The sequence below is a fragment of the Leishmania donovani genome, chromosome 35 (genome assembly GCF_000227135.1).
Source record: "Leishmania donovani BPK282A1 complete genome, chromosome 35".
NCBI lineage: Eukaryota > Euglenozoa > Kinetoplastea > Trypanosomatida > Trypanosomatidae > Leishmania > Leishmania donovani.
Genome location: NC_018262.1, coordinates 1818888 through 1838406, shown reverse-complemented (window position 1 = coordinate 1838406; position 19519 = coordinate 1818888). Strand labels below are relative to the sequence as shown.

General features: G+C 59.1%; 7 protein-coding genes across 7 annotated transcripts; all 7 read right to left on the bottom strand.

Moving 5' to 3' along the window:
• Positions 1–47: 47 nt before the first annotated feature.
• Positions 48–1586, bottom strand: LDBPK_354670 (hypothetical protein, conserved; the record flags this gene model as incomplete). Its single annotated transcript, XM_003864996.1, has 1 exon — positions 48–1586. One exon carries the CDS (start codon positions 1584–1586, stop codon positions 48–50), a length of 1539 nt encoding a protein of 512 aa, XP_003865044.1.
• A 921-nt stretch (positions 1587–2507) lies between these two features.
• On the bottom strand, positions 2508–3566 carry LDBPK_354660 (phosphatidylserine decarboxylase, putative; the record flags this gene model as incomplete). Its single annotated transcript, XM_003864995.1, has 1 exon — positions 2508–3566. One exon carries the CDS (start codon positions 3564–3566, stop codon positions 2508–2510), a length of 1059 nt encoding a protein of 352 aa, XP_003865043.1.
• A 729-nt stretch (positions 3567–4295) lies between these two features.
• Positions 4296–5972, bottom strand: LDBPK_354650 (hypothetical protein, conserved; the record flags this gene model as incomplete). The annotated part of the gene is made up of 1 exon (XM_003864994.1): positions 4296–5972. The coding sequence occupies one exon, from the start codon at positions 5970–5972 to the stop codon at positions 4296–4298; it is 1677 nt and encodes a 558-aa protein (XP_003865042.1).
• Positions 5973–6529: 557 nt separating this feature from the next.
• LDBPK_354640 (hypothetical protein, conserved) lies at positions 6530–6946 on the bottom strand (the record flags this gene model as incomplete). Its single annotated transcript, XM_003864993.1, has 1 exon — positions 6530–6946. One exon carries the CDS (start codon positions 6944–6946, stop codon positions 6530–6532), a length of 417 nt encoding a protein of 138 aa, XP_003865041.1.
• A 620-nt stretch (positions 6947–7566) lies between these two features.
• On the bottom strand, positions 7567–8919 carry LDBPK_354630 (hypothetical protein, conserved; the record flags this gene model as incomplete). Its single annotated transcript, XM_003864992.1, has 1 exon — positions 7567–8919. The coding sequence occupies one exon, from the start codon at positions 8917–8919 to the stop codon at positions 7567–7569; it is 1353 nt and encodes a 450-aa protein (XP_003865040.1).
• Positions 8920–10145: 1226 nt separating this feature from the next.
• LDBPK_354620 (hypothetical protein, conserved) lies at positions 10146–14585 on the bottom strand (the record flags this gene model as incomplete). Its single annotated transcript, XM_003864991.1, has 1 exon — positions 10146–14585. The coding sequence occupies one exon, from the start codon at positions 14583–14585 to the stop codon at positions 10146–10148; it is 4440 nt and encodes a 1479-aa protein (XP_003865039.1).
• A 4368-nt stretch (positions 14586–18953) lies between these two features.
• On the bottom strand, positions 18954–19331 carry LDBPK_354610 (hypothetical protein, conserved; the record flags this gene model as incomplete). The annotated part of the gene is made up of 1 exon (XM_003864990.1): positions 18954–19331. The coding sequence occupies one exon, from the start codon at positions 19329–19331 to the stop codon at positions 18954–18956; it is 378 nt and encodes a 125-aa protein (XP_003865038.1).
• Between the last annotated feature and the right edge of the window lie 188 nt (positions 19332–19519).

Below are 19519 nucleotides of genomic sequence, written 5' to 3'. Positions count from 1 at the left end.
GGCTCAACTCAGATGCGCCTTGCACTTGTTTTCCGACTTGCGTTCAGTTAGCCGGCGGTGCTTGTGATGGCCGGCGGCGCGCTGTAGCTCATACGAGAGAGGCTCTGCAGCTCGCGGGACATTTTGTCTATGATTCTCTGGCACTCGTCTCGCTCGTCGCGCAGGCGCTGCCGCTCTCGCTCGTGTGCGTCGAGGATGCGGCGCCGTTCAGCGTCCCGCTCATCCTGCACGATTGCCAAGCGCATCTCCATGATCTGAAGGTCTGCTTTCATGGCGGCAACTTTGGCCTCGAGCTGGCCAATCTTGCGTTCACTGGCGGGCCACGATGGGTCACGTTGAGGTGAGCCTGCCAATGCGCCGACAGGCGGAGACGCCGACGGCAGTGAAGCGTCTTTGACGGACTCTTTCGCTTGAAGTCGAAGGGACGCAATATCTTCCTTCAGGCGCTGCTCCTCCGCCTTCCACGCTGCCTTGGCGGCATGGTAGTCCGACAGTTGTTTCTTCATATCTGCGCGCGTCTTCTCGCAATGGGTGCAGGTGGATGGGCCCGCCGCAGATGGCGCATTCGGCGACGCAGACGCTACTTTCTCCAGTTGGGAGACTTGCCTTTTCAGCCTCTGATTCCGCGCCTGCTCTTGCAGAACGCGTTCCTGTGCGTAGGCAAGCTCCTTCTGGAGCTGTGCCCTCTCCTCCATCCACGAGTCGTCTGGCTGCACAACCGGCGTTGGTGCGCTCGCCGCCGCAGCAGCGGCAGCAGCCGCATCGCGCTCGCGCAGCTGCATTTGTAAAGTATCCCGCTCCCTCTCAACGCTTCGCAGTGCCTCTTCGATTGCCCGCGCACGGTTGCTGTGCTGGTGTAGGTTCTCCAGTCGGAAAGGCGCGACGTTGCTTGTTGGCCCCTGCTGTCGCACAGTGGGCTGGCTGATTGACGGACATCCGTCTAGTGCCTCCGTGCCGCCTAAGCCATCCCAGTGATGGAGCAGATTCTTTGCTTGGGTCTGAATGCTGTGCAACAGTTGCGCCAGTCTCTCTTGGTTTTGCAGAAGAGAGGCACTGAGAGCAATGGCACGATGCGTGGCTGGATGCACTGGCGCCTCTGCGTCGGCATGCGGCCGCCAAAGGGAAGAGTTACCGTGCAGCCCTATACCACCGCCCGACAGTCGCTCGCCTCTCTGTTTCTGTCGCAGAGCCGTCTGAAGCAGCCTCTTCGTTTCGCTGGGAAGACGCGGTTTGCCAAGAAGGTCCTCGAGGAGGTCTTTCGAAGACCCTACAGCTGTGGAGTTCTCTTCCGGGGACGCCCCGACGCTGCGTGCGTCGCCGCTGCTACCGGCGGAATCTTTCAACACTGGGAGAAGCACCTCTCTGTGAAGAGCTATGTGGTACTCCAGCAGCTTGTTGATGACGTCCTCGAGGCCAGTGGCAAGCTCGCGCAGGCCGTGTGCCTCCTGCACCGCCTTGTAACGCTCCTGCTCCGCAAAAACGACCTCGTTGATTAGCTCGGCCAAGTGGTACTCCCGCTTGCGCAGGAGATACTGCAGATGGACGACATCGCCTTTCTGATGATCGTCAATAGCTGCGAGTGACATGGCATGTGCGTGTGTGTGCGTGTGGGTATCTAGGCAGCGAGCGGGTGCTGCGCATCGCACCGGATGGATGCAAGGAAACGCTTTTCGCCCCGCTGTACTCGCAGCGCTCTTTGCGTACCTTTTTCGTTGCCTCGCCTTTCAACTCTGCACAACCTGGCAAGGAGAAGAGGATGAAGGGCTAGCGGCAGAGGAAAGGTCGAGGCCAGAGCGTCCGTGGGCGGGGATGCGTGAAAGACGCGCGCGTTTCGTGTAGCGCTACAGCGTCGGGGAGGAAGAGAGGGAGAATAGCAGAAGCGCACAAGTGGTGGTGTAGGAACGACAATAGCAACAGCACATAAACTGCACTGGCGCACGCGCATTGTGCCTTATCCAGAGAGAGACACACACCTACACACACACACACACATACATATATATATATACACAACGGACAGATGCCAGTGCTCAAGCAAGCCGATCCCCACGAAAGACAGACCGTCAGAGCAACACGTGCTGCTTGTGGTGTTCCTACAAGGTCGCCTCCCCATCCCGCATCGTTTTCTGCCCCTCCCCCTTCCCCTCCAAAAAAAAAAATCCATCAGAAAGGCGAAGAAACCCGACGACACAGAGGAATGGACTGGGGGAGGGTGTGTGCGTGTGTGGAGGCGACTTCGCACGAACAGCACACCCATACAAGAACCCGCACGGCGGCTTTCAGCGCGAAAATTGCGCTGGCTTTTACGATGGCAGCGTGCACTCAAGACGACGGCGATGCATGGTACGCTCGCCACCGAAGCAGATGGTCAATGACTACGCAAAACGTCCGTTTCGCGCCACCGGGAGAGAGATGATCTCAGAGCCGAAAAATATCTGTGAAGTAAACCCTTTAAACACACACACCCAAACTGTGACAAAAGACGAACCGTAAGGGGAGCACAGCCATTAGAATTGGAAGAGGGCCTCGCCAGCCTTCACTACATCACCTGCGCGCTTGAGCGGCTTGCAGCTCTTAGGTACATCCATTACCAAGACGACAGATGATCCCCAGTTGAACGTCGCCAGTCGCTCACCGCGCGCCACAACTGGCTTCGACGCGTACGGCGAGTGCACGGCGTAGGCTGGCGGGTCGAGGTAGTTTGTGCGAACGCGCTTGTCCATGTAGAGCGTGATGCGTCCGGTGAGAGTGCTGCCAACTAGGGCCATGTAAACCGGGAGCCGTGCCTTGTCGCTAGACCTCCCTTGTAGTACGAGGCGCTCGTTGAGGGTGAGAACGGCAGGGATCCAATGATAGCCGGCCGCGGTCGTCGGTAGCAGGGAGCCGGGCACGTAGATGCTCTTCTCGCACGCAAATGATAGTGGTGCGATGACATGATGAAAGTCCTTGTTGCGCATGTGAAGCACCACGGCCACTCGGCGGTGCGTGTCCGTGCCCAGCGGCGGAGGAGTTTCCTGCAAGAGGGAGCGCATGCCGTAGGTAAGTCCTTTCACTTGCACAAGCGAGGTGCTCTCCACATTCGTGTTCACTGCCAACACTTGGCCGTCACACGGGGCGACAACAGAGGCCGCCGCATCTACTGGGCGTGCCTTTGGCGTCCAGTCGCGGACGTAAAACTGCTGAAAGGTCTCGAAGTTGGTCTTCTGCAACGACTCCGACATGTCAAGTGCGTACCAGTAAACCACAGCCTGCGCAAACCAGTTGTGCACCCACGCCGGTACGGATTCGTTTTCTACAAGCCGGCCGACGACGTTAGAGAAGAGGTTGAAGGGCATGTAGCGCAGGAAGTCGACCATGTCGCTGGAGCACAGGCAGTTTCCATCTTCCGGATTCCTAGACGCTTCCCACGCAGCGAGTTGATAGCGCAGCGTGAGGTAACAACCAAACGCGCCGATGCCACCGAGGAAAAGGCGGTTGTACAGCCACCGACGAGACGGGTTCGAGAGACGGATGCCGCGATTGCTTTTGTAAAAGCGCAACGGAGCCGTGATGCGGAATAGCTCCATTGCTGTGCAGCGCTGCGACTGTGGGAGGGTGCGTCTTGCAACACTCAAGAGCTTCGTGTGAGCACGGAAACATAAACAGTGCTACGTGCCTTTTTATCCGCCACCCCTCCGGTGTCGGTGCCTAAGCAGCGGTGGAACAGCAGCGAGCGACTGGGACAAGAAAGCACACGATGGGAGCCGAGAAGGAGATGGGCAGAAGGGCGCTGAGAGAGTGGAGGGGCGGGTGGCGAAGGAGGGCCGACATTAAGATACGCCCCCTCCCCACCCCCCAGAAAAAAAAACAAAGATCAGGGGTGATAGAGCGTGAAACATGAGGTCTGTCTACATAGGCGTGCGTGGCGTCGCATGTGAAGGTTTGCGGGGCCCGTGCTTGCCAGCGGGCGGCGCGGTTTGCCGCTCAGCACACAGTCGGGTGTTCGTGCTTCCAGGCGGCAATCAGTACAGCACTGATCCCTCACAGAGAGGGTTCTTTACACGAACTGGGGACTACAGGGGGAGGGGGAGAAAAACGAAGCGGTCTCGATGCAGATGGCTATATAGTCGACGTCCCTCCACACTGCCAGCAAGCTAAATGCTGACATCTGCCGCTCTTGCACGAATCATTATTGTTTTTCCGTTGTGTTATACGCGGAGGCATGCCCTCCCTCTCCTCATCGGAGACACGATCACAGAGAGAGAGGGAGAGACCAACCACATCACCACCGCGTCAAAGTTTTTAGGGACGCCGATTCACTTGTGCGGCTGCGACGATGGCGATGAAGGGTGTGAGGGAGTTCCACTTGAGTAGGTCGGAATAAAGTCCGCCTCCGAGAATGACAGCTGTGTACTCTTCCACCCACTCGACGCGAACACCGACCCTTTCGGCTTCGGTGGGCGTTTTGCAGCAGCGATTGATGCGGCACTAGACATCTCCCTAGCAGGCGCAGCATCACCGCTACTGTCTCCAGCTCCGCCGCTTTCGAGTGGCGATGCGTGGCTAGATGACGGTGCCTGACGATGCAGGGGCGTTTCTTGCATGAGCGGGTTCGCACCTCGTGCATAGCGGCTGCCATGGGCAGGTGCAGCGCCGGAGTACGCAAAAGCGGTGCACTGCTGCCCCTGCAAGCGGTTAGAAGACGATGCGCCGCGGCCACGACCACTGAAGTCTGGCTTTGACTGCTTAGTAGGGGCCTTAGCGAAAAGGTCTTGATACTCGTCGACTTGCGGGTTCAGTAGATGGCTCAGATAGGGAAACTGAGCGGTCATACTCGTCTTCAATACATCAGCCGCTGCATCACTGGCCTTCACAGTCACGCCGGCAGCCGCCGGCTTCTCTGCCGGCGCCACAGCCGCCACGATACGCTCTCGTAGTGTTGCAGCGCGACCGCTGACCGCTGTCTGAGGTACCGTTGCGCTTCGGCGAGGCGTTACGGCGGCTATCTCCTCTGCTGAGGGGAAGCCGAGCCAGCGCCGAATGACGGCAGAGCGCAAGAGCAGCGGTTGCAGCAGGCCCACCGCATTCATGCCAACTAGGTAGAGACACACCCCAGAGCGGAATGACGACAGAACGGGAATAACGCACAGGCACCCCAGCCGCGCGCCCCAAATCACGTTTCGCATCCAGCCTGTCTTGATCTCTTTCGACAAGGAGAGCTCGAAGTTGAGCAGCGTGATGACACACGTGAGAGTGGGAAGGACGGCAAACGGGTCAGGTAGCGTCAGGGCAGTGCACCACAGGTACGAGGAGGTTCCTACGTCGAGGGAGGCATTCTCGCACAGCGCGGAGACTTGATAGAGTCCCGTCATGATCACCGGCGCCATGCCAACAGACGCAATGCACTTGAGGTTCGAGGTGTGATACTTGCCAAACACCGCGCGGCGGTGGCTCTTGAGCACGCTCGCCGCAATCTGCACTTCCATGGCGGAGGCCAAGTCATTGAAGTAGACGCGATTGAAATCCTCTTGAGGTTTCTTCAGCTCCGGCAGAGCCAGCCGCATCCGCTCCCCTGCTCGCTCCCCGTAGAGCGAGAAGAAGAGGGTGCACAGGCGTGTGAGGGCGCCAGCGAGAAGGAGGAGCGTGCCCGCCTCCATGCCTAGTGCCTGCTGACATGAGAGAAACATCTGCGTAAACAGAGAAGGGTCAGCGGAGGCGATGTGTGCCTTCGCGACCGCGGCCGCGCTTCCATCCACCGTGCCGAACCACTTGCTGTTCCACAGGCGTTCCATGAAGTCCAGGTACGTCTGGGGAGCGCCTTGAGGCGGCGCCAGAACACCGGCGACAGAGCTCACTGGTGAAGTGGCAGGGCCGCTATGGTAGTGCCGACAGGTCATGACTGGGGTTTGTCCAATGCAAGGCAAACTTGACAAAGGCGGCAGCCGCGCCTTCGGTGACCCGAACAGCCGCGGCGCGCGGTAACAGCGGATCATTCTCCGTACAATCTTGGCCTACGAGGCTGCCCACACCGCCGGTTGCCCACTGAGCGCGACGAGAACGAAATCAGAAACAGGGGAAGGGGAGCGGTGGAAGGGGGTTATGCAGAGGAGAGACTTACGCCAAGGGGCACAGGGAGACGGAGTGCCGGCGCTAGAGGGAGGAGGAGAGGGCAGACTGCATCGGACAGCGTGAAGCGAGAGGCGTGCTCGGGGGAAAGCTCCGAAGAGGCACAGCGTTGTCACGAGTTACTCACACTTTAGCACATACACACACACGGTAGAAGGTCGAGAAAGAGAAAAGAGGCGACGGACGCCGTCACGAGGCAGACAATGCCACAACGGACATCGAACGCACATGCGCACCCATGCATCCACCGCCCAAGGAAAGGTATGTATAATGCAGAAGAGAAGACGAAGAAGCAGGGTTCAGAGGTCCTTGACGTGTCTCCTCATCAGCATGACAGAGATACTCAGCCAAGACAAAAGGAGTGCACGCAGACACGGCAGCTTGCTTGCTGGGTGTCTGCCGCAGCTACCTCTTTTTTCCGTTTCTACACGGTCATAACAGGCCGCAGAAGCCGGTCTAGCTTACGCTGGAGCGCAGCCGTCTTGAGCTTGAGAAAGCCCTCGGTTACAGAGTTGTCCACCGACACGAGCGACACAACTGCCGTGTCCGCCACAGACATGGCGCAGATCTTCTTGTCCGGGAAGATCACCATCATCTGCTCGAGCGATTCGGTCTCCAGCTCCAGGTTGAACTTGTTCACTGCAAGGTCGCTGCGAGCGTATGCGCGCCACATGTTCGCCGTGGCTGCGACCACTGGCGCGTACATCATATCCTTCTGCGCAGCGGAGCCGGCAAAAGCGGTCGCAATGGCATTGCCGGAGGCATCCAGCAACAGCACCATGAGAACGCCGTCGCCGACGGCGCTGCTCACGACACCGTTGAGGTCAGATGCGCATAGCATCTTTACGCAAGGCTTTCAAGTGAGGTGGCGTATCTTACACGACGGTCGTGGCTGCTGCTGCGCTGGATACGCTCACGTCCGCACAAGGGATAAGAAGAAAGGGCAAAAGGGCGTTCTGAAATCGATGGCCGACGAAGGAGCAAGAGAAACAAAAGGAGCAGATGAGAAATAGAGAGACGGCTGATCAAATACGAGGCGCAGATGCAAGCACATTTCATGCTGATGAAAGACACGGAGAGAAGACACCCGTGCATTGTGGGAGAGGTGCGTGCAGGCAGACGTGTACCCCGATGTGGCAAGGTGCACAGACACGAAAGAAAAAGAAAACACGACAGCAGAAGGAGGAAAGTCGTTGGAGACTCTTCGTGAGCGTCAATAGAGGGCCTCTCGCTTTCATTGACGCCTTTCTCGCGATTCCGCAGCAGTGGTGCTGTTTGCTTTCAAAACTGGCTTGGGATTGTGGCAGTCCTCCCAGGTAGGGCAGGCGTGAAAAAGACGAACGGCGTCTACCTCTGAAAGCGGCGTTGTACCGCATTCTTGCCGGTTTGCACATCGTAGCGGAGGAGAAAGGCGTCGGTGCTGGCTCCAAAGACAACTCGTATGCTCGTCGCGCCTGCTCCTCAGAAGAAGCGAGAGGCGCCAGGGCGCTCTTCAACCTTCGTCCTCTTCAGAGCCGCCTCGCCGCCTGGGGGCCCAAGCTGATCTGCCGCAGTTCTGCTGACGGTGGCTGATCTATGGGCTGGACAGTAGAGCACAAATGTCTGCACATTAATCGACGCCCGCGCTTTTACCGCGCAAGGGACGTGAAAGCTCAGCTGACACGTTGGCCAGGCGCAGCCGACCCCCGCTCCTGGTTGGCGGCACCACGCGCACTTGATAAGGCGAGCTCGGTGCGCCGCGTCTGCAATGCCTTTCAGTGTGCCGAGTTCGATGTCGTAGAAGACCTCTGGACACCAGAGGGCACACGCCGTGTGATACGCGATGTCGTCAGAGAAGCAGAGTGGAAGTGTCTCGTGAGCATTCCCGCAGTTCGCACCAATGCCGCAGAAGACGCAGAAGGATGGGTGCACCTTGTCACTTGCGTTATGGGGCACAATCAGCGCCACGGCCGACCCGCTTGCGGTGATGCTCTCGTCTCCTTCCCGGTGGTGGAGCATGCACCTTGCCGCGATCAGTGGGTCGGCGCATCCACCGGCTTCTCTCGTGTCATATGCGTCGGTCTTTTGCACCTTTGCCAGACTCATTGGCGTCGGCGGAAAAGAGTTCGTCGTGCTTGATCGTTCCGCTGCGGCCTCCGTTGAATAGCAGCTGCCTCGAGGAGCAAAGGCAGAGGAGGAAGCAGCCAAAGGACTGCGTGGGGTGCGCTGGGAGCCGCCAAGGACGTCGTCCACTGCGGACACCAGCTGCGAAAGCGTAGGCGACTTTTCCGAAATCGACGGTGGCGGTTCACGGGTCCCCGCACCGTCTAGCCTTGCCGCACGCATCAGATGGCGCCGTGTGGCAGGCCTGCTCTCCACCGGTGTGTCGTACGCTTCGTTGTCGGACGACTCCTGTCGAGTCACCGATGAGGTGGCGGGAGTCGCGCGCGGATGTGACACCGGCGTCCGGTCCTCCGTGTCGCCTCCCTCCCAGTTGTCTTCAGTGGCGACATTAGCGGCCTGTTGGACAGACGACAGTGCTGCATGAGGTTTGTCCACGGCTGCGCCGAGGAACAGCGTTGGCTGCGCCGCGTATTCCTCCAGCTCTCCGGCCCTGAGGAGCCCGTCCACTTCATTCTGTAGGGGCGGCGCTGCCCCAGAAGCGACGATCGCCACTGTCGCTGGCCTCGACACGCGCTGGCGCAGCGCCAGCGCATCTACGAGACGGCTGCTTTCATGTGAGTCTGAGCCTTGTGAGGCTTCGATGAGAGGGGCCGAGAAGTATGTCACCGGGCCAAAGGTCACTCGCTTCACTGGCTTGACTGCCCTCGACATGGTGCCGACGGAGGCACATCAATATGTGAGTACGTGAATGCTCACGACAGCGATAAAAGATGCAATCCGCCGGTGCAATTGCCGTTGGGCATGCTCATGTAAATGAGGCAGAGGCGCACGTTCTTGCATGCATCTATGAGTATGTATATATATATGGTTGAAAGTTGTTGGTAAGCGTATGCGTTTGTGTAGCGCCCACTCCCTTCTCCGGTTTCTGCGGATAAGAGCAGACTGCAGGGGGCCACTCGGTTACTTAGCTTTCTCTGAGCGCGGCGCGAAAAAAAAAGCAGCGGCATGAATAAAGGAAGAAGAGGAGGGAGCGTACACATCTTCGGGTGTATGCTAGTCCTTTAGTACGCTGCACAGGGTAGCCAGCTGCCGACGAGCAACCCGGGAAGGGGCGAGTCTTGCGAAGGCAAGGTGACTTTAAGGTGCCGCAGTTGATGTTAACGACACACACACACACACACGAGCCGTGAGGGGGTGGTGGAGGCCGAGTTACGTTCCAGTAGATGGTTGAAGGGTAAAGGCAGCTGGAAGAGGCGAAAGGGGGGACTCTCTGTCTCTGTTTCACGAACCAAGTGAAAAAAAAAAAAGAAATGACACTCGCGTATTGCAGACGCAAAACGTTTCACTACAGCACCACTCAGTATGGCTGCATCTTCTCTGTCCTGTTGTGCTGCTACGGCGCATTCCTACGCTTCCACGTACCATGCGGCAAGGAAAAAAGGGAAGAGGAAGCCAGAACCAAATATCAGGAGAGCCACCGGCCGCCACAGATGCGTGCCGGACACTAAAAACGTTGCGAGCGTGGGAAAGGAAGAAAAGAGATGAAACACGAAAGAGAACAAAAAAAAAATAAGGAAAAGATGCGCGATGGTCGCGAACGCAACATCTGTGTAAACACACGCACGCTGTCACACACACACACACACATACGTGTATGCATATATATATATATATATTAGGGGAAGTAAAAAGGCAAGCAAAAGTAGGACAGGAGAAAGTAGAAGGACGGGAGAGGGACCTCACACACGTGCAGCACAGCGAGGGACGTCGTTCGTGCTCCATCTCTCTCTCTGGGCGTGCTTGCACTCAGGCGCGCATCGCTATCTGAGGCACTGCCTCGCCACCTTTCGAGCCATCCGCTTTCCGTTTACGTCAATTATACACACTGCCGGCAACATTCTTTTTTTCGTTTTCGCATGCGTGTGCGTGTGTCTGGTCTAGGCGGACGCGGTGTACAGCTTCCACTGATCCTTCACCACCTTTGACGTGATTGGCCACAGCCGCTGCTGCTCAGCTTCCTGGAGGTGCTTGAAGCCCTGAATCGTCCCGGCACACTTGGGTGAGCCGCAGAGGCACACAAATGGCGTGTTCATGTCCCATTCCGTTGTCGTGTAGTTGAAGGCGATCATCTCATCCCTCGCGATGTCACGGATCGTCACAAAGTCAAAGGTGCCCTCGCCAGACTCGCCGACGCGCACCTCGACATTCGGATCGCAATGGTGGGCGATACACTCTGCAGCGTCGCCGAAGAGCAGGTGCCGATGAACGCCAACACAGATGGTGTACATGGTGGGAAAGGGTATCACAAGTCCGGTGCAGTGGAATAGCCTTGTCCCAGCTGGGATGTCTTTGCGCGCGTAGGCGGTCTGGCCCATGTCGCCGTTGGGCCGCACCACGAGAGCGTCCTGCGAACTCTTCACAATCCAGCCGTCCCACATTGCGTGAGCACGCACCGGCGGCTCGCAGAGGTAGAGGCACTCCTGCTTGACTGACTCGTCCATGAACTTGAACCCCTTGCAGGCGTCGTCGAAGGTGTGCGGGAAGATCGCCGTCATGTCGTACACGAAGAAGTTCATGTTCACCGAGAGCTGCTCGTCGGAAGCCACGGGGCGGCTGGCGATGAGGCGCCCCTCGACCAGTACACAGTTGTACCGGTCGGTGTCGTGCGGCACCACGTAGTGACGCCCGACACATATCTGATTCGGCTGCACATCCAGGTACATTACCTCCAGCAGGATGTCGCCTTTGGCCACCGCACGCGCAGACTTGAGGCGGCCATCCGGCGCCGCACGCAGCAGCGTCGCGGGCAGCTGCACGTCCGCGTAAGCAGAGGCCAGAGCCTTGATGGCCGGTGTCGCCTGGCGCTGGAGCAACGCGCGCTGAGCCTGGGAGAGGTGCTTGAAGCCGCGAATCTCGTACAAGCACTGCGGCGAACCGCACAGGCAGCGAAACGGCGTGCTCATGTCCCACTCCGTCGCGTTATAGTTGAAGGCGATGAGCTCGCCAGCCTTGATCGGCCGCAGCGCCTGGCACTCGAGCATGTTGTTCATTGCGTCGACACGAACGCGCACGTTGGGGTCGCAGCTGTGCGCGAGACACTGCGCCCCATCCGCAAAGAGCAGATGGCGACCCTCGTCCAACATGATGGTGTCCAGGGTCGGATACGGGATGCACAGCCCCTTCACTTGGAAGAAACAGATGCCTGCTGCGATGTCGACGGCAGCAAACGTCGCTTGGCCCAGTTCGCCGTTCGCGTGCACCTCCACAAGCGGACAGCTGCACGGGACTTGGTAGCCATCACGCAGAGCTGCCGCACGCACTGATGGCTCGGTGAGAATCAGCCGTGTCGCCTGCGCCGCCGCGGACAGAGCGGCAAAGCCCTTCACCGTGTGCGGGGCCGCGTCGGCGGCGCACGTGCACGTGAACGGCTCCGCCAGGGTGAAGGCCAGACAGTTCAGATCCAGCGTGATCTCCGTCTGGGCACAGACAGTCCCGATCACGATCACACGCCTTTCCACTATCGCGGCCGTCGGCACGCAGCTGTGCCTCAGCTGCACGCCACCCACAAGCGCGCAGCCGACTCGCAGTTGCACCTGCAAAGCCTCCAAAATGATGAGCCCCTCCTTCAGCTCCTTTGCGGCGCGCACACGTCCGTCTTGGTCGGTGCGCAGCTGCGCCCCGGAGAGCGCCCTCCAGTTGAATGACTGATCTGCCAGCTGGCGCATTGCTGGGGTCAGCATCCACCACAGTCGCTGCCGCTGCTCCCCGGAGAGATACTTCAGGCCGTGAATGCGCCCGAAGCAGGCACCGTCAGCACCACACACGCACGAGAACGGGCTACTCAGGTCCCACTCCGTCGTCAAGTAGTTGAAGGCGACCAACTCCCCCTCCTCAATGTCGCGGAGGGCGAGGCAGTCAAGCGAGCGGCTCTCTGCATCGACCATGATGCGCACGTTTGGTGTACAGCTGTGCGCAAGGCATTGTGCACCGCCGGCAAACTGCAGGTGGCGGCCCCGCTCCAGCTGGATGGTGTACACAGTCGGAAAGGGCAACACAAGCCCGTTCACCTTGAAGAAGCGGGTGCCTTTAGGAATGCTGCGTGCCGCGAAGGTGGCCTGCCCCATCGCCCCGTTCGCCTTCACTGTCACCAAGGGGCACGTGCAGGGAGTCCTGAAGCCGGCAGCAGTCGCCTCTGCGCGCACATCTGGCGCCGTGCACAGCAGAATGCGCTCCTTTTCCTTCTCTGACAGCGCGGCGAAGCCTCCGACGACGTGTGTGCAGTCGGCCCCGTTACAGTGGCATGTGAAGGGCTTTGCCAGCTTGTAGCACAGCTGGTTCACGTTCAGGGTGACAACGGTTCCGGCCGTGCAAGCATCGCTCAACAAAACACGACCCTCCAAGAGAACGGCCGAGGCGTTGCAGGAGTGGGCGAGAAAGATGTCGCCGAAGCATACGTGATCGCCTTCCACGGCGAAGCCCGCCGCCGCCTCGAAGAGCAGCGTGCCCGACGGTAGGTCCTGAGAGAGCGAGAGAGCGCCGCTCATGTCGGCCGGGGCCACAAGCGTGCTGTTGAGCGTGGCCAGGGTGCTTGCCGTCTGCCGAATGCTCTGTGCGAATAGGGACTGCACAGCTCGGGTTGCGGTGCTCCAGAGCTTCAGCTGACCCTCCCGCTTCACGTGACGGAAGCCGGCGATGCGGCCATGGCAGTTGCTGCTGCCGCATGCACAGGTGAATGGCTCACTCATGTCCCACTCCGTCGTCAGGTAGTTGAAAGAGATCAGCTCGTCCGCAGCGATATTGCGCAGCGCGAAGCAATCAAAGCTGCCTGTTTCGGCATTCACAACAACGCGCGTGTTCGGGTCGCAGCTGTGCGCGAGGCACTGCGCCCCGTCTGCAAAGAGCAGGTGCTTCCCCTCACCGAGGTAGATGGTGTACACAGTGGGGAAGGGGAGCACCAGCCCGTGGACGTGGAAGATACGCGTGCCGGCAGCGATGTTGCGACTTGCGAATGTGGCGTTGCCAATGGTTGACGTGCGCCGCACGTCTGCGAAGGCGCTGGACGAGACGATCTCGTAACCGTCCTCGAGCGCTGCCGCCCGCACCGCATTCGGTGCCGAGCTCCACCACAATTGCTTCGTCTTGACAGGAAGCGCCTTGAAGCCGTCGACGTGACCAGTGCAGCTGACCGAGCCGCAGGCACACGGCAGGGCTGGCGAGAGCGTGTAGTAGAGGAGGTTCAGGTTGCAAGTGACCGCATCGCCGACGGAGAGCGGGCGAGACGCGACGACGCGGCCATTCACGAGGACGGTGTTCGCATTACACGAGTGCGACAGGCGCAGCCGCTCAAGCACCAGCTCGCTTTGCTGCAGCTGCGGGGTGCCACAGACCTCGAACAGCACTGTGCCCGCCGCAAGATCGCGCTGTGAGGTCAGGCGGCCCTCTGCCGTCGTGAACAGCGCTGTGCTGCCATTCAAGGCGCCAAAAGTAGCTCCTGAGAGCAGCGGCGAGCGGTGTTTTTCGCACACGGCGGGGCTGCAGTGCGGCAGCAGGTGCTCCTGCTGCTCGCGATCGAGGAAGCGGAATCCCTTGATCAAGCCGTAGCAGCAGTACACGTTGCAGGAGCAGTGAAACACCTTGCTGATTTCCCACTCCGTTGTGAGGTAGTTGTAGGTCAGCTTTTCGTCTGCCTCGATGGCGCGCAGGGCTATGCCGCGGATGTGCACACCGTTGATCTCGAGGCGAACGTTCGGGAGGCAGGAGTGCTGCAGGAACTCGGAGCCGCCTGTGAGCCGCAGATGCAAGTCTCCCGGGAGCTCGACAGTGCTGCGAATCGGGAACGGCAGCGGCACGCCGGTCGTCTCGAAGACGACGTCGCCTTCTTCGTGTTCTTTGGTGCTGACTGCCACCGGCTCGCCAGCCTTCGCCCGCATCACCGTCAGCTGGCCCTCGTCGCTGCCACGCGGGAGGAAGCCGTCGTCGATGGCCTGCTGCCGCACCTGCTCATCGGCGAAGCGGTACAGCTCCTGCTTGGCTTCCTCCTTGAGATAGCGGAAGCCTGGTACAACGGGGCGCTCGAAGGTGTGCGCTGACTTCGCGTTTGGCGTGTGTGTGCCTTCCCTCTCGCTCGCCGACATTGCTGGCGACATGCTCGACTTTAGCAGGTCGTAGAAGCACAAGTTGAAGTTCACGACGATCTCCGCATCGGCGCTTAAGGGCTTCACGGCGACGAGGAAGTGGCTGATGATGGTGACATTGAAATCATCGCCGTGGCGCACCGTGATGCCGTCCGGCAGCACCAGCTGATTCTCGAAAACAGAGAATGTGCGAGGCAGGGGCAGGACAATGTCCCCCACGACGAATGCAGTGGCGGCCTTCATGCAGACGAGGAAGCGCTGGAAAAAGAATGATGTCGGGTGGGGGAAGGACCACGGTGTTCGTGATTGCTTGCGTGACGCAATATATACTGCCGACTTGTGCACAACGCGCCGTTGATGCCACAAGAAGAAGAAGCGAAAAACGGACGGAGTCGACTCGGGCGCCTGCTTGTGGTTGAGGGCGGCACAGCTAAGAGTCTATCTATAGGTGTCTAACAACGTTTTCAGAGAGATGAGTGAGAGGGAGGAAGGAAAAAAGGATGGAAGGCCAGATGCTTTCTCCTTGCCTCTTTCCTCCTTTCTTGTTTGTGCGAGTTGCGGTCTATGATGATGACGGCGATGACGAGACGAGGTCAGCGTCAGAGGCGACAATGAACAAAAACAAAAAAGAGAAGATGCGTTGACCAAGAGGGGGAAGGAGTGAGGAGAACACAAACAAAAAGACACGGAGGGCCGAAAAGGAAACCGTTAAAAGTATAAAGAACACGCACGTGGGGCGACTGCGTACACGCTTGCGTGCGTGCCTGTGTGTCCTGTGCGTGCTTTCTCTGCTGCTGCTTCTCGCGGTTTGCTCTTCTACTTTGGTGAGGGTGGGCGATGTGGGCTTGCGTGGGTGCTCCTCTTTTTTTTCTCAACTGTCCACGCGAACTGTGAAAGGGCGCGGCCGCCAGCGCACGCGCGCGGCGTCGTTATCAAACAAAGAATTCTGCGAGGACACCGGAGGAGGTCGCTTCGGGCGCGAAACCGAAGCGACGGAGAGCCCGTCGTGGACGCAAACGTCTACACCGCCGCACAGAGTTCTCTTTGAAAGAGAAGCGCGCGCACACACACGCACGACCAAGGAGAAGTGAAACGCAAACAAAAAAAACAAATACGAGGAAAACACCTTGGAAAAAGGGAGAGAAGGTCTGTGCAGGGTTATGCTTGACGTCAGTGAAGGCGACTGAAGAACTCACATGTGGGCAAGATGTCCCCCCGCCCCAAACAAGTAGAGAGGCAAAATGTTTATGCGTGATGGAGGGAGAGAGAGACAGCGAGAAGTGAGGGAAGATGCGGTGAAACAAATGAATAAGCGGCCCGACACCTGTGTCAGAGAGAGGAAGGGATAAGGTTCTGCGCGGAAGGCGCGCACGCCCTCCTGTGTGAGCCTCACCGCGGCTGTCTCGTCGGGGATATTATCCGATACAGACGCACATAACGTGCTTGCGCGGTGCGCGCCGACACACAACTGCACGACGCGAGGATTGGTGTGGTAATAGTGATGGAGGTGAGGGGGCTCTGTCCATGCCGAAACTTTTTCGAGCACCATTGGACTGAGCAACGGTAATGTTTTGTTCCTGCACGTTTCTCGCAAAAATCAAAATAACAAACGCCGCTTTTCTCGCCCTTCTGAACAGCGGATATCGAGAAGGATGGAGGGAGAGGGGGTGCACGCATGTTGACCACCTTACCCATCGCACTCCTCGAAAGACGATCTTTGCCACGCCCTAATCTGCAGGGCTTTCTTGTTTGCCCTACTCGTCGACAAGGGCGCTCCTGTAGTTCATTATGCCAAAGCAGAAAGACGCACCCCGCTGGCGGCACTCGTTGGCCGCCTTCTCCACGTCCGTCACCATCATCCGCGCCATCGCCGCACCGGTGGTGACGAGGTGCAGCTGCGCAAAGTTCCCCGGGAGCTGGTAGGACAGTACAACCTTGAAAGGGTATCGCGGGTGGATAGCGATACCCACAAAGGCCAGATCTAAGCTCCAGAGGACACGCCGCTTGTACTCGCCTGTTAGCAGCTCTTGCGAGCTCACTCTCTCCGGAACGCTGATGGGAATCTCCAAGAAAAGTAACTCCCTCCCCTCCGTACCGGCGGCCGCGGAAGGGAGCACCATGCAGACCGGCGTTCCCGGTGGCGCGATTGGAGGCGCTTGGCTGTCCGAGTGCCACTCGCTGGTTATCTCGCACCGAACGGAAAGCTCCGTGGTTGCGTTAGTCAAGTTGAAGTGCATCGATTGCGTGTGCTGAGGCGAAAGCTGCCGCAGTGTTGCTTGCAGCAGGTCGACTCCGTTCCCCTGGATGTGACACGCAAACGCACGCCGCATCAAGAGAAAAATGCGATACAGATTCAGCTCACACTCGGCATCCGACACCGGCGAGCGAGTTGAGTAGTCAAAGGCGCGCACGATGCTGTCCTGCAGAGCGTGGTATGCGATCGTCCATTGTGCCGCCTCACGCGGCTGCTGGTGAGATCTGAGGAGGAGCGGCGGCCACGCGCTCAGGACGAGACTGCACTCATCCGACAACAGAAGAGGAAAGGAGGGGAAAAAAAGGTACAGGTCCTTCTTGCTGTTGTGCTGCACCGCCGTCTCCAGCAGCGGCGAACGCGCTTGCTCTGCCGTCTTCATCCACATGGCTGCTTCCTTCAGCTTCAGAAACATCGGCGCGTAGGGGTCTCGGATCGGCAGCGGTGCCTCCTCGTCCCCTGATTCGATGTCGCGGAAGGAAATGCGAGAGAGCGGCACGACACTGTCCGCATCCTTCTGCTCCTGCACCGTCTTCTGTATCGCCGAGGCGTACTGCTTCGCGCAGTCCAGCAGCAGACGCTGTACCAGCTTCATCATCTCAAGGTACACGTTTGCCCAGTCGGCCTTGCCCGGCGCTGCACTCGGAATCACTTCGAGCAGCAACGACAGCGAGGCAGTCACGCAGCTGAGTCGAGCTGCCTGGAAGTACTTCACTTGGGTATAAAGCGCGGCAACTACGTGGGGGATGAGGGGCACGAATGCATTGGGGGTGTCGGTCCGCGGCGATGGCCACACTTTCCGAACGAACTTCTCCTTTGAGGGCAGAATCGTGGAGCCTGGGCCACCGATCAGCACCATCCCCGTGTGCTGGTACGGTGTTTCGGTGTAGAAGAACTGAGCAAGCGAGCTGGGGAAGCGCAACGGTGGCGGAGGCGAAACCGATGAGGTAGGCGGAGGTCTTGCCCGCGAAAGCGCGTGCCGACAGACGGCCACCACCGGCTCATGCAGGTCCACGCGTGTGGACTCCAACACCATGGACGCCACGGTGAAGCGCGAGGTCCCGGGGGATGAGTTGAGCGGCTCCAAGAAGAAGTCGACTAACGCGGCGGCAACGCAGGCGTCGGTGTTCACCTGTGACCAATAAAAGAGGAACGCCAACACAACGCACGCAGGGGCATACGAGCCGCTGGGTTGAACACCAGGCGCCGCGTACTTGGCACACGTCACACTCGCCGCCGAAGGGGCAAAGGCGACGCCGGCAGAATCCACCTCATCCTCGATGGCGCCGCGGAAGCGTGGAAAGAGAACTCGCTGCATCACCGCCGCCGCTTGCGCACCCGCGTTCGACACCGGTGTGCGACAAAGATCATTTACATAGAGCAGCTCGTCCTCCACGTCCTCCAGTTGCATTGCCAGCACACGCGTGTTTACCAATAGGGGGGCTCGAGCTGCAGGCGACGGCGGTGTCGCAGCAGCGTCCGAGGATAGGGGAAAAACCGCCGCGCTGGGGTCGCTGGAAGCGCGTGAGAAACTCTCCGTCCCTTGTAGGGTGATCCAGGACGGCACATGTGCTGCAAGGCGCACGATCTGCGCATTCACGAAGTGCAGCACACTTCGAAAGACGTCAGCGATGGACGCGTCTATGAAGGCAGACACCGCCGTGTCTTGTAACTGTGCGATGGTGACGATGATCTGCTTGGCGGCGGTGCGCACCATGACATCCTCCGAGCAAAGCAGCCGTACAGCCCGATCCCAGAGCGGAAAGGCCCTATCTTGCACTTCAAAGAAGAGCGGCACTGTGTCGGGTGTACACCGCAGGGCTAAAGACTTCAGGAAGGACACGTAGAGCGAGACGAATTCGTCATCGTGGATGTCGAACTCGACGGCGACCATGCGATTGATGTGATTGTTGCTGCAGAGGTAGTAGAGCGACGGCGCCCGCGACATGTTCTGCAGCATGAACGTGACACTCTGCAGGCTCTGCAGTTTTACAGACGACGGCATTAGACCATTGGTGACTAGGCGCTCGAACGTGTTCATGACGTCGCGCTCCAGCACCCGCTCAAACCACTCGTGGTGGTTGCTGTCCATCCAGACGAGCACCTCGGTGAGCTCCCGCATGTGCTGAAGGGAGGCATCGATCAGCTTGTTCTTGCGTTCGGCATCGCCTGCGTCACTGAGAAGTGTTTCTTCGATACGCTCCACCTCCGTGCACAGCCGGTTAGCATTCTCCAGGGAGAACTTGTCCACTCGGCTAAACGCTTCCTTTATCTTGTCCATCTCGCTGCTATTCGGGAAAGAGGGGGGGGGGGATGAAATCCGTGTAGCGGCTAAGGCGTGTAGGTTGTCGTGCTCCGCTCTACCTTATGTGTGTGACACACATGCACAGAAAGAGACGGCTCGCGAGCTGCAGAAGCAAACCGTCACCAACACACACACACACACGAACCGACAAGAGACCACTGACAGCGACGCGTATTCTGCGCAGCTGACATGTCGTTGCGAACGCTGACGAAGAAGAGTGACCAAAAACGAGGAAACACGGCTGCTCTTTCTCGGTCCATCGTGGAAGGGAGGAAGATGTGTGTGTGGAGCACACCACAGCAGCACAGCGAACAAGAGAGAAGAAGCGGAAAATGAGAGAGACAGGGAGAAAGTGAAGCGACGCGCTGAACGGGGCGAATGCCGTTTTTTTTTTCTTATTCGTCAGCGCGCCCGTGTCTCTGCCACCAGCCATGACGTCAACGCCACTCCACACACACACACACACACGCCCTCTGGCCGGCCACAGGCCTCACCGAGTCCTGCGACGCAGCGCGGCACACACGCTTTGCGGCAACGCGCCGACTCAGCCATCCGAGAGCACGGCCCCCCTGCCTCAAGCACCACCGACCTCCTCCCGCCCCCCCCCCCCGCTGCCTCGCA